General features: G+C 45.3%; 1 protein-coding gene across 4 annotated transcripts in view; it reads left to right on the top strand.

Moving 5' to 3' along the window:
• The window catches only part of LOC106561750 (homer protein homolog 2), a 112,500-nt gene extending 100,993 nt beyond the window's left edge, over positions 1-11,507 (top strand). For 2 of the 4 annotated variants that reach the window (XM_045708142.1, XM_045708141.1), the window contains exons 8-9: positions 225-305; positions 10,419-11,507. In XM_045708142.1, the coding sequence (XP_045564098.1) occupies positions 225-305; positions 10,419-10,607 (270 nt within the window). In that variant the 3' untranslated portion in view covers positions 10,608-11,507. The remainder of the gene's footprint in view (positions 1-224; positions 306-10,418) is intronic. The other 2 variants (XM_045708143.1, XM_045708144.1) reach the window with 1 other exon arrangement.
• Positions 11,508-13,961: the final 2,454 nt, after the last annotated feature.

The following is a 13,961-nucleotide window of genomic DNA, read 5'->3' as shown; positions in this document are numbered from 1 at the left end:
ACAGTAGGTCTGATGACTGAGGTACAGTAGGTCTGATGACTGAGGTACAGTAGGTCTGATGAGGACTGAGGTACAGTAGGTCTGATGAGGACTGAGGTACAGTAGGTCTGATGAGGACTGAGGTACAGTAGGACTGATGAGGACTGAGGTACAGTAGGACTGATGAGGACTGAGGTACAGTAGGACTGATGAGGATATTAATATGTGATGTGTGTTCCTTCCAGGAACTGGAGAACCTGAGGAAGCAAGCAGAGATCATCCCTCAACTGATGGCAGAGTGTGAGAGCATCACAGAGAAACTACAGGTACTGAACCCTAACCCCTACACCCTAAACACTAACCCCTCAACTCATGGCAGAGTGTGAGAGCATCACAGAGAAACTACAGGTACTGAACCCTAACCCCTACACCTTAAACACTAACCCCTCAACTCATGGCAGAGTGTGAGAGCATCACAGAGAAACTACAGGTACTGAAGCCTAACCCCTACACCCTAAACACTAACCCTTCAACTCATGGCAGAGTGTGAGAGCATCACAGAGAAACTACAGGTACTGAAGCCTAACCCCTACACCCTAAACAATAACCCTTCAACTCATGGCAGAGTGTGAGAGCATCACAGAGAAACTACAGGTACTGAAGCCTAACCCCTACACCCTAAACACTAACCCCCTCAACTCATGGCAGAGTGTGAGAGCATCACAGAGAAACTACAGGTACTGAAGCCTAACCCCTACACCCTAAACACTAACCCCCTCAACTCATGGCAGAGTGTGAGAGCATCACATAGAAACTACAGGTACTGAACCCTAAGCCAATAAGCTGGAACTGTGAGTGACACACTCTCTCTCTCTCTCTCTCTCTCTCTGTATTTATGTATTTATTTGTATGTATATGTTCTGTATTAATAACAGGTCCATTATATTCCGCATGGTTCTGTATTAATAACAGGTCCATTATATTCCGCATGGTTCTTTATTAATAACAGGTCCATTATATTCCGCATGGTTCTGTATTAATAACAGGTCCATTATATTCCGCATGGTTCTGTATTAATAACAGGTCCATTATATTCCGCATGGTTCTGTATTAATAACAGGTCCATTATATTCCACATGGTTCTGTATTAATAACAGGTCCATTATATTCCGCATGGTTCTGTATTACTAACAGGTCCATTATATTCCGCATGGTTCTGTATTAATAACAGGTCCATTAGTGTTCTATTTAGAACTATGATGAGTATCCTGTATATCGTGTTAAATGGTTGCTATGATCCACACTGTTATTAAAAGGTATTCTCTCCTAGAGAATAGACTAGAGTGGAGAGTTACATTTTCAACAATGGAAACTATTTGAATCACAGTTCTGTTTGATCACAGTTCTATTGAATCACAGTTCTATTTGATTACAGTTCTATTGAGTCACAGTTCTATTGAATCACAGTTCTATTTGATCACAGTATTGTAATTACAGATCTCTCCTCTTGAATATGAAGAGCATTCTTCTCATAAAGACATGGGACGCATTCCAAATGGCAACCTATTCCCTTTATAGTGCACTACTCAGTGGCCTTTGTGGTTTTAGTGTCCGTCCTGAGATTGTAAGGTTAGGAGTTCCACCCCCGGCCGAGTCGTACCAAAGATTGTAAAAATGGGACCTGATGCGTCTCTGCTTGGCACTCGGCATTAAGAAGATAGATTGAAGGTAAAGCCCTGCGATAGACTAGCGTTCTGTCTAGGGGGTGTACTGGTACATCAAGCTGCGTCATGCTACAGAAACAGGAGATGGGCTCCTGCCCTATGAGCCATTCTGGCTACATACTTCCTTCAGAAAGAAAACACCACCTGTACGTTTAACCATTCATTAGAAAAGATTACAATGCATGTCTAGGAGTTAGGGCTCTGATCCTTCAGGGTAGCTCACTGCCAGAACCAAGCGTTAGGGCTCTGATCCTTCAGGGTAGCTCACTGCCAGAACCAAGTGTTAGGTGTTAGGGCTCTACTCCTTCAGGGTAGCTCACTGCCAAAACCAAGCGTTAGGGCTCTGCTCCTTCAGGGTAGCTCACTGCCAGAACCAAGTGTTAGGTGTTAGGGCTCTACTCCTTCAGGGTAGCTCACTGCCAAAACCAAGCGTTAGGGCTCTGATACTTCAGGGTAGCTCACTGCCAGAACCAAGTGTTAGGTGTTAGGGCTCTACTCCTTCAGGGTAGCTCACTGCCAAAACCAAGCATTAGGGCTCTGATCCTTCAGGGTAGCTCACTACCAAAACCAAGCGTTAGGTGTTAGGGCTCTACTCCTTCAGGGTAGCTCACTGCCAGAACCAAGCGTTAGGACTCTGCTCCTTCAGGGTAGCTCACTGCCAGAACCAAGCGTTAGGACTCTGCTCCTTCAGGGTAGCTGACTGCCAAAACCAAGCGTTAGGGCTCTGATCCTTCAGGGTAGCTCACTGCCAAAACCAAGAGTTAGGCGTTAGGACTCTGCTCCTTCAGGGTAGCTGACTGCCAAAACCAAGTGTTAGGGCTCTGCTCCTTCAGGGTAGCTCACTACCAAAACCAAGCGTTAGGGCTCTGATCCTTCAGGGTAGCTCACTGCCAGAACCAAGTGTTAGGCGTTAGGACTCTACTCCTTCAGGGTAGCTCACTGCCAGAACCAAGCATTAGGGCTCTGATCCTTCAGGGTAGCTCACTGCCAGAACCAAGTGTTAGGCGTTTGCTCCTTCAGGGTAGCTCACTGCCAGAACCAAGTGTTAGACGTTAGGACTCTGCTCCTTCAGGGTAGCTCACTTCCAGAACCAAGTGTTAGGCGTTTGCTCCTTCAGGGTAGCTCACTGCCAGAACCAAGCGTTAGGGCTCTGCTCCTTCAGGGTAGCTCACTGCCAGAACCAAGCGTTAGGACTCTACTCCTTCAGGGTAGCTCACTGCCAGAACCAAGTGTTAGACGTTAGGACTCTACTCCTTCAGGGTAGCTCACTGCCAGAACCAAGTGTTAGGGCTCTGCTCCTTCAGGGTAGCTCACTGCCAGAACCAAGTGTTAGGCGTTAGAACTCTACTCCTTCAGGGTAGCTCACTGCCAGAACCAAGTGTTAGGCGTTTGCTCCTTCAGGGTAGCTCACTGCCAGAACCAAGTGTTAGACGTTAGGACTCTGCTCCTTCAGGGTAGCTCACTGCCAGAACCAAGCGTTAGGGCTCTGCTCCTTCAGGGTAGCTCACTGCCAGAACCAAGTGTTAGACGTTAGGACTCTGATCCTTCAGGGTAGCTCACTGCCAGAACCAAGCGTCATATGAAGATGATAATATAACTACAGGCAGTGAGGACGATATGCTCTATCAAATCCCCCGAGCCAGGCAAGTAACTATGTGAAGTCAGAATGCGTTGTTTAAGACTCTCAATAGACCAGGTCATTCTACCATACAGGACTGACTACTACCCAGTGTGTGAATACTATGTGTAGTGTGAGCTAATGCAGCCATATGACACTCTTGGAACATGGGAAATATACTAGTATGAACCGACCTGCCATAGTGACATCCTGCCGGGTGGATCATCAGGATATTCTACCTATGAACACAGTCAACCACCTGCGATATACTGTAGCTGCACCAACGTGTGGCCTTGCTGAGCAAGATGAGCTGTCATCTTGGTACATGAGAATATTTGACCAATGAGCCCAGCCAGCCACCTGAAAAATAAATGCAGCGTCGGTGTTATATACTGTATCAGATGCGATGCAGAACAGAAGCAACATAGCTACTGGAACGTTGGGCTGACACAATCATGATCATGTTAGCAATACTGATGGAACTAATGTAGACTCCACACTCAGAATAACAATACTGATGGAACTAATGTAGGCTCCACACTCAGAATAACAATACTGATGGAACTAATGTAGGCTCCACACTCAGATTTCCAATACTGATGGAACTAATGTAGGCTCCACACTCAGAATTCCAATACTGATGGAACTAATGTAGGCTCCACACTCAGATTTCCAATACTGATGGAACTAATGTAGGCTTCACACTCAGAATAACAATACTGATGGAACTAATGTAGCCTTCACACTCAGAATAACAATACTGATGGAACTAATGTAGGCTCCACACTCAGAATAACAATACTGATGGAACTAATGTAGGCTCCACACTCAGAATTCCAATACTGATGGAACTAATGTAGGCTCCGCACTCAGATTTCCAATACTGATGGAGCTAATGTAGGCTCCACACTCAGAATTCCAATACTGATGGAACTAATGTAGGCTCCACACGCAGAATTCCAATACTGATGGAACTAATGTAGACTCCACACTCAGAATTCCAATACTGATGGAACTAATGTAGGCTCCACACTCAGAATTCCAATACTGATGGAACTAATGTAGGCTCCACACTCAGAATTCCAATACTGATGGAACTAATGTAGGCTCCACACTCAGAATTCCAATACCGATGGAACTAATGTAGGCTCCACACTCAGAATAACAATACTGATGGAACTAATGTAGGCTTCACACTCAGATTTCCAATACTGTTGGAACTAATGTAGAACCACACTCAGAATTCCAATACTGGTGGAACTAATGTAGGCTCCACACTCAGAATTCCAATACTGATGGAACTAATGTAGGCTCCACACTCAGAATTCCAGTACCGATGGAACTAATGTAGGCTCCACACTCAGAATAACAATACTGATGGAACTAATGTAGGCTTCACACTCAGATTTCCAATACTGATGGAACTAATGTAGGCTTCACACTCAGAATAACAATACTGATGGAACTAATGTAGGCTCCACACTCAGAATTCCAATACTGATGGAACTAATGTAGGCTTCACACTCAGAATAACAATACTGATGGAACTAATGTAGGCTCCACACTCAGAATAACAATACTGATGGAACTAATGTAGGCTCCACACTCAGAATTCCAATACTGATGGAACTAATGTAGGCTCCACACTCAGAATTCCAATACTGATGGAACTAATGTAGGCTCCACACTCAGAATTCCAATACTGATGGAACTAATGTAGGCTCCACACTCAGAATTCCAATACTGATGGAACTAATGTAGGCTCCACACTCAGAATTCCAATCGAGTGTAACATCGTAAGCAGTAGAGGATTATGGGTCATCATCCGTGACCGATTTGATCCGTGACCGATTTGAGCCGTGACTGATTTGAGAATCCGTGCCGATGCAGGAGTGGGCGGCCCATAGCTCAGACCTAGTCCTCAAGTGCTGACGAAGGAACCAGAGTTCCAGGATCCTGTCATTGGTTGCCAGCATCCGTGTTGAACAGGGGTTAGCCAGGGGCCGCCCGTGCTCAGCATGCAGGTAGCGTAACAGGAAATTGAAGACCAGGCAGTGCTAGTTCTTGTTATGATGACTGATGTTCCATTGCTATTTCTTCATCGCTGAGTGCATAAGTACTGTTTACATGTAAGTGTCCATAATACAATATCATTTTAGATATCATGCTAGATTAAAGGGACTGAAGAACCCATGAAAGCCATCAAACAAACCGCCTCTAGCAAACTTTAATGTAAACCCAACACCATTGCCTTAAGTGAACTCAAACTTGTGCTACTGAGAGATGGTCTTGATATGCACGTTGGTCTCTGTGGTATGGTAGCTGGTCTCCAGTAGAGACAGATCTGTCAACCAGGTGAAAGAGTTATGGCACATTCAGATAGTAGAACGGGGGTATTGAACTCTGACCCTTTGAGGTCCAGACTACTTCTGGTTGTCTGTCGTACCTGATAATTCTTTGCTCCCGTCTAGTGTTCTAGGTCTAAATCAGTCCCTGATTAGAGAGGAAGAATGAAAAGTTAAAGAGCAGCGGGACTGGCTTGGAAGGCCAGATTTAGAATATCGGAGGGCCAGATTTAGAATTTGATTGGGATTGGGCCTCCCGAGTGGCACAACGGTCTAAGGCACTGCATCGCAGTGCTAGAGGCATCACTACAGACCCAGGTTCGATCCCAGGCTGTATCACAACCGGCTGTGATCGGGAGTCCCATAGGGCGGTGCACAACTGACCCAGTGTCGTCCGGGTTAGGGGAGGGTTTGGCCTGGGGGGATTTACTTGGCTCATCGCGCTCTAGCGACTCCTTGTGGTGGGCCGCACATCTGCAGGCTGGCCTCAATCGTCAGGTGAACGGTGTTTCCTAAGTGGGCGGGTGTTAAGAAGCGTGGTTTGATGGGTCATGTTTCGGAGGATGCATGAGTCAACCTTCGCCTCCCGAGCATGTTGGGGAGTTGCAGCAATAAGACAAGATTGAAATTGGGGAGAAATCATTTTTCATTGGACCCCCCGGTGTAGAGAGAACATGATTAGCTGCTATGTAGACAGAGGAACCATATCAGCAATATACAGTGCCTTTGGAAAGTACTCAGACCGCTTGACTTTTTCCAAAATTTGTTACGTTACAACCTTATTCTAAAATGGATTCAATAAATAAAAATCCCCAGCAATCCACACACAATACCCCACAATGACATCACAATACCCCATAATGACATCACAATACCCCATAATGACAAAGCGAAAACAGGTTTTGGGGAATTTATGCAAATGTATTAAAGATACTTATGGGGTCTGAATACTTTCCGTAAGTATTCAGACCCTTTGCTATGAGACTCGAAATTGAGCTCAGGTGCATCCTTGTTTCCAATGAACCTTCCAGAAGGACAACCATCATTACAGCACTCCACCAATCAGGCCTTTATGGTTGGGTGGCCAGACGGAAGCCACTCCTCAGTAAAAGGCACATGACAGCCCACTTGAAGTTTGCCAAAAGGCACCTAAAGACTCAGACCTTGAAAAACAAGATTCTCTGATGAAACCAAGATTGAACTCTTTGGCCTGAATGCCAAGCGTCACATCTGGAGGAAACCTGCCACCATCCCTACGGTGAAGCATGGTGGTGGCAGCATCATGCTGTAGGGATGTTTTTCAGCGGCAGGGACTGGGAGACTAGTCAGGATCGAGGTAAAGATGAATGGAGCAAAGTACAGAGAGATCCTTGATGAAAACCTGCTCTAGAGCACTCAGGACCTCAGCCTGGGGTGAAGGTTCACCTTCCAACAGGACAACGACCGTAAGCACACAGCCAAGACAACGCAGGAGTGGCTTCAGGACAAATCTCTGAATGTCCTTGAGTGCTCCAGCCAGAGCCCGGACTTGAACCCGATCGAACATCTCTGGAGAGACCTGAAAATAGCTGTGCAGCAACGCTCCCCATCCAACCTGACAGAGCTTGAGAGGATCTGCAGAGAAGAATGGGAGAAACTCTCCAAATACAAGTGTGCCAAGCTTGTGGCGTCATACCCAAGAAGACTCGATGCTGAAATCGCTGCCAACGGTGCTTCAACAAAGTACTGAGTAAAGGGTCAGAATACTTATGTAAATGTGATATTTTATTTTTTATAAATTAGCAAACATTTCTAAAAACCTATTTTTGCTTTGTCATTATGGGGTATTGTGTGTAGATTGATGATGGAAAAAATGTATTTAATACATTTTAGAGTATGGCTGTAACATAACAAAATGTGGGAAAAGTCAAGAGGTCTGGATACTTTCCGAAGGCACTGTACATAATATATCTACCCAGACTATTTTCTGTTTAGACTGCTGCTGTAAACCTGAGTAATACAGGGTAAAGCTGTATCGGTGGCGACGCTCTATGGATAGTATATATTTGTGGTTCTGATGTGAAGCTGTATGTATCGGTAGTGACAAGGTAATAGTATATGTTTCTGAATGAGATGTGAAGCTGTATGTATCGGTAGTGACATGGTAATAGTATATGTTTCTGAATGAGATGTGAAGCTGTATGTATCGGTAGTGACAAGGTAATAGTATATGTTTCTGAATGAGATGTGAAGCTGTATGTATCGGTAGTGACAAGGTAATAGTATATGTTTCTGAATGAGATGTGAAGCTGTATGTATCGGTAGTGACAAGGTAATAGTATATGTTTCTGAATGAGATGTGAAGCTGTATGTATCGGTAGTGATGCTGTGTGGATAGGAGCTGTGTTGTTGTGGTTCTGATGTGATCTATATGAGTAGTGAAGCTATATCAGTAATGATGTTATATATATATCGGTAGTAACTCACCTCCCTCGGTCATCTGACAGCCTCACAGCGTATTTCCTCAGCCAAGCTGTCATCGGTGCGGTGCCATGTAGACCAACTATGGAGGGGAATAAAACCAACAATGACATGCCTCAAATACTTCAGCTTCAGGTCCAACCCAGCTAGATGGAGTAGGGAGGGGAATAAAACCAACAATGTCTTGGCTCCGATGCCTCCTCTCCCTTTAGACACAATGGATCAGAGAACCCCCTCAGTAAGCTATTTGACATAGACTCAAATAGCACTGACATTCCTGTTCAAAGCAATATTCACTAGTGGTTGTCATGGCAGAATAGCTCAGAACACCACTGAGCAGCGCAGAATGCTGCTCTCTTCTCTGTCAAACACATGCAGCAACAATGGTAACACGTTAGCATCTCCACCATATTGGATGTATTGTATCACACTAAAGCTCCATGGTCTGAAGGGGTTATATCCATTCTATTAACTCTAGCTCTATACCAGACAGTATCAGTAGTGTCTGGTCCAGTGGTCTCTCTATTTAAAGCGGGTTATATCCATTCTATTAACTCTAGCTCTATACCAGACAGTATCAGTAGTGTCTGGTCCAGTGGTCTCTCTATTTAAAGCGGGTTATATCCATTCTATTAACTCTAGCTCTATACCAGACAGTAGCAGTAGTGCCTGGTCCAGTGGTCTCTCTATTTAAAGCAGGTTATATCCATTCTATTAACTCTAGCTCTATACCAGACAGTATCAGTAGTGTCTGGTCCAGTGGTCTCTCTATTTAAAGCGGGTTATATCCATTCTATTAACTCTAGCTCTATACCAGACAATATCAGTAGTGTCTGGTCCAGTGGTCTCTCTATTTAAAGCGGGTTATATCCATTCTATTAACTCTAGCTCTATACCAGACAGTATCAGTAGTGTCTGGTCCAGTGGTCTCTCTATTTAAAGCAGGTTATACCCATTCTATTAACTCTAGCTCTATACCAGACAGTATCAGTAGTGTCTGGTCCAGTGGTCTCTCTATTTAAAGCAGGTTATATCCATTCTATTAAGTCTAGCTCTATACCAGACAGTATCAGTAGTGTCTGGTCCAGTGGTCTCTCTATTTAAAGCAGGTTATATCCATTCTATTAACTCTAGCTCTATACCAGACAGTATCAGTAGTGTCTGGTCCAGTGGTATCTCTATTTAAAGCAGGTTATATCCATTCTATTAACTCTAGCTCTATACCAGACAGTATCAGTAGTGTCTGGTCCAGTGGTCTCTCTATTTAAAGCAGGTTATATCCATTCTATTAAGTCTAGCTCTATACCAGACAGTATCAGTAGTGTCTGGTCCAGTGGTCTCTCTATTTAAAGCAGGTTATATCCATTCTATTAACTCTAGCTCTATACCAGACAGTATCAGTAGTGTCTGGTCCAGTGGTCTCTCTATTTAAAGCAGGTTATATCCATTCTATTAACTCTAGCTCTATACCAGACAGTATCAGTAGTGTCTGGTCCAGTGGTCTCTCTATTTAAAGCAGGTTATATCCATTCTATTAACTCTAGCTCTATACCAGACAGTATCAGTAGTGTCTGGTCCAGTGGTCTCTCTATTTAAAGCAGGTTATATCCATTCTATTAACTCTAGCTCTATACCAGACAGTATCAGTAGTGTCTGGTCCAGTGGTCTCTCTATTTAAAGCGGGTTATATCCATTCTATTAACTCTAGCTCTATACCAGACAGTATCAGTAGTGTCTGGTCCAGTGGTATCTCTATTTAAAGCAGGTTTCCCACACAGTGATCAGGTTTCAACAGTCAGCTGAGAAATGCCACCAGGCACCAGCGTAGACCTCCTATTTTAGCTCCCTCCCTCCCTCTCCCTCCCTCCTCCTCGCTCTCCCTCCCCCCTCTCGCTCGCTTCCTCCCTCCTCCTTGCTTTCCCTCCCCCTCCCTCCCTCTCCCTCCCTCTCCCTCCCTCCTCCTCGCTCTCCCTCCCCCTCCCTCCCTCTCCCTCCCTCCTCCTCCCTCCCTCCTCCTCGCTCTCCCTCCCCCTCTCGCTCGCTCCCCCCTCTCCCTTTCGCTCTTTCTCTCCTCCCCTTCTCCCCCTCCATATTCTCTCAACCTAATAAACTTGCTAAATTAGCGACTAATATACGTTATTGTCTCTTATCTGTAGGCTGAGGTGAAAGTTATAGATACTGCCATAACATTATAAATATCTAACTTCATATTTCCAATCTCTTTAGACAGCTGAGGTGAATTTAAAACGTTATTATATCAGTAATCTAACTCCATAATCTCTGTCTCTTTAGGCTGCTGAGGTGAAGAACAAGGACCTGGAGGATAGGATAGAGGGTCTTCAGGCCGACATCGAGGACAGCCAGTCCAAGCAGGGCATCGTGAAGGGAGAGCTGAAGAAGTTCATGGACGTCCTGGATGGGAAGATTGATGAGCTGCACGAGTTCCGGCAGGGCCTGTCCAAACTAGGGGTGGATAACTGAGGGAGGAAGGGAGAGGAGAGAGGGATGGAGGGATGACTAGTTAGTGATGGAGGGTTTATAAATACCTTCAGGACAGGACTCTGTGGCGCCACTCCCCCAAAGTGGAGACCACACTGAACCAATCAGCTGTAAACACACTACACTACACAGTACAGAGAGGGAGGGATGGAAGAGAGGGGGGGGTAGAAAGAGGCCAGGCAGGGGATCACCTGATGGTTCCATCTGGTGTATCAGTCAGTCAGTTTTCTGGAACTAGAACCTAGAGTCTCTCTCTGGTTACTGCTCTGTCTCTGTGGGGGGGGGGACAGGTTCCAGTTCTAGAACAGGTGACAGGTTCTATAGTTCTGTCTGTTGTTTCTACAGGCTGAACTAAGAAGGAAGAAAGGGTTTAAAAGGGCTACATGTATTTAAACTACATCAACTAATGCAGTACAGCAACAGTTAAGTAATAATCACACGTTATCCTACTGGCCTCTTTATGACATGAGGGAAATATAGAAGATATATACTTTTTAAGACTTGTCTTTATATTGTTGCTTCATGTCGATCTCAGGTGTGTTTAAAGACAGTTTGTTACTTGTTAGTTAATATGCGCATACACGACAAATACATGACACGGCGGTGTCATCAAGTGCCTCAGGAGAACCGGCCAAACTAGACGGATGATGACCATGCATCACCATAGTAACACACTAATTAAATATTGCTCTGAAAATTAAAAATGTTTAAACATTATTTAAGGAATCCTAGTAGTGTGACAACCACGACAGGACAACAACAACCACGACAGGACAACAACAACCACAACAGGACAACAACAACCACGACAGGACAACAACAACCACGACAGGACAACAACAACCACAACAGGACAACAACAACCACGACAGGACAACAACAACCACGACAGGACAACAACATCCACGACAGGACAACAACAACAACCACGACAGGACAACAACAACCACGACAGGACAACAACAACCACGACAGGACAACAACAACCACGACAGGACAACAACAACCACGACAGGACAACAACAACCACGACAGGACAACAACAACCACGACAGGACAACAACAACCACAACAGGACAACAACAACCACGACAGGACAACAACAACCACGACAGGACAACAACAACCACAACAGGACAACAACAACCACGACAGGACAACAACAACCACGACAGGACAACAACAACCACGACAGGACAACAACAACCACGACAGGACAACAACAACCACGACAGGACAACAACAACCACGACAGGACAACAACAACCACGACAGGACAACAACAACAACCACGACAGGACAACAACAACCACGACAGGACAACAACAACCACGACAGGACAACAACAACCACGACAGGACAACAACAACCACGACAGGACAACAACAACCACGACAGGACAACAACATCCACGACAGGACAACAACAACAACCACGACAGGACAACAACAACAACCACGACAGGACAACAACAACCACGACAGGACAACAACAACCACGACAGGACAACAACAACCACGACAGGACAACAACAACCATGACAGGACAACAACAACAACCACGACAGGACAACAACAACAACCACGACACGACAACAACAACAACCACGACAGGACAACAACAACAACCACGACAGGACAACAACAACAACCACGGCAGGACAACAACAACAACCACGACAGGACAACAACAACCACGACAGGACAACAACAACAAAGGCAGGACAACAACAACAACCACGACACGACAACAACAACCACCATGACAGGACAACAACAACCACGACAGGACAACAACAACAACCACGACAGGACAACAACAACCACCACGACAGGACAACAACAACCACCACGACAGGACAACAACAACAACCACGACAAGACAACAACAACAACCACGACAGGACAACAACAACAACCACGACAGGACAACAACAACAACCACGACACGACAACAACAACCACCACGACAGGACAACAACAACCACCACGACAGGACAACAACAACAACCACGACAGGACAACAACAACAACCACGACAAGACAACAACAACAACCACGACAGGACAACAACAACAACCACGACAGGACAACAACAACAACCACGACACGACAACAACAACCACCACGACAGGACAACAACAACCACCACGACAGGACAACAACAACAACCACGACAGGACAACAACAACCACCACGACAGGACAACAACAACAACCACGACAGGACAACAACAACCACCACGACAGGACAACAACAACAACCACGACAGGACAACAACAACCACCACGACAGGACAACAACAACCACCACGACAGGACAACAACCACGACAGGACAACAACAACAACCACGACAGGACAACAACAACCACGACAGGACAACAACAACCACCACGACAGGACAACAACAACAACCACGACAGGACAACAACAACCACCACGACAGGACAACAACAACAACCACGACAGGACAACAACAACAACCACGACAGGACAACAACAACAACCACGACAGGACAACAACAACAACCACCACGACAGGACAACAACAACAACCACGACAGGACAACAACAACCACCACGACAGGACAACAACAACAACCACGACAGGACAACAACAACAACCACGACAGGACAACAACAACAACAACCACGACAGGACAACAACAACAACCACCACGACAGGACAACAACAACAACCACGACAGGACAACAACAACAACCACGACAGGACAACAACAACCACCACGACAGGACAACAACAACAACCACGACAGGACAACAACAACCACCACGACAGGACAACAACAACAACCACGACAGGACAACAACAACAACCACGACAGGACAACAACAACCACCACGACAGGACAACAACGACAACCACGACAGGACAACAACAACAACCACGACAGGACAACAACAACCACCACGACAGGACAACAACAACCACCACACAGGACAATAACGTCAACAACACGACAATAACAACAACAGGACAAAATGAGAAAGAAGAAGAAGAGGAGAAAAAATGAGAAAAATCTTGTTTGAAAAAGTAGTTCTGTTGATGATGTCATAATGATGACATGAGACTGTGAAGGGAATGAACAGATGTTTGGTTCAATAACAGAAGTTTAAAGGGTTTCAGTAAACATCAGCCTTTTGAATCTGCAGTCAGTCTGCAGGACTGTAATGTAATGCGCATAAGAAATGAAGACGAGGCTCCTTTTAGAAATGTGAATAGATGAAACCAGGACTTTATAGTCCGAGGAGGCAGAGAAACCCTAAACTATGCTAGACAACCTGTTTGTAATGAGTGCAATGTTTAATGAGGAT

This window comes from Salmo salar, chromosome ssa26 (genome assembly GCF_905237065.1).
Source record: "Salmo salar chromosome ssa26, Ssal_v3.1, whole genome shotgun sequence".
NCBI lineage: Eukaryota > Metazoa > Chordata > Actinopteri > Salmoniformes > Salmonidae > Salmo > Salmo salar.
The sequence above is the reverse complement of the archived record's forward strand: the minus strand, read 5'-3'. Positions and strand labels throughout refer to the sequence as shown.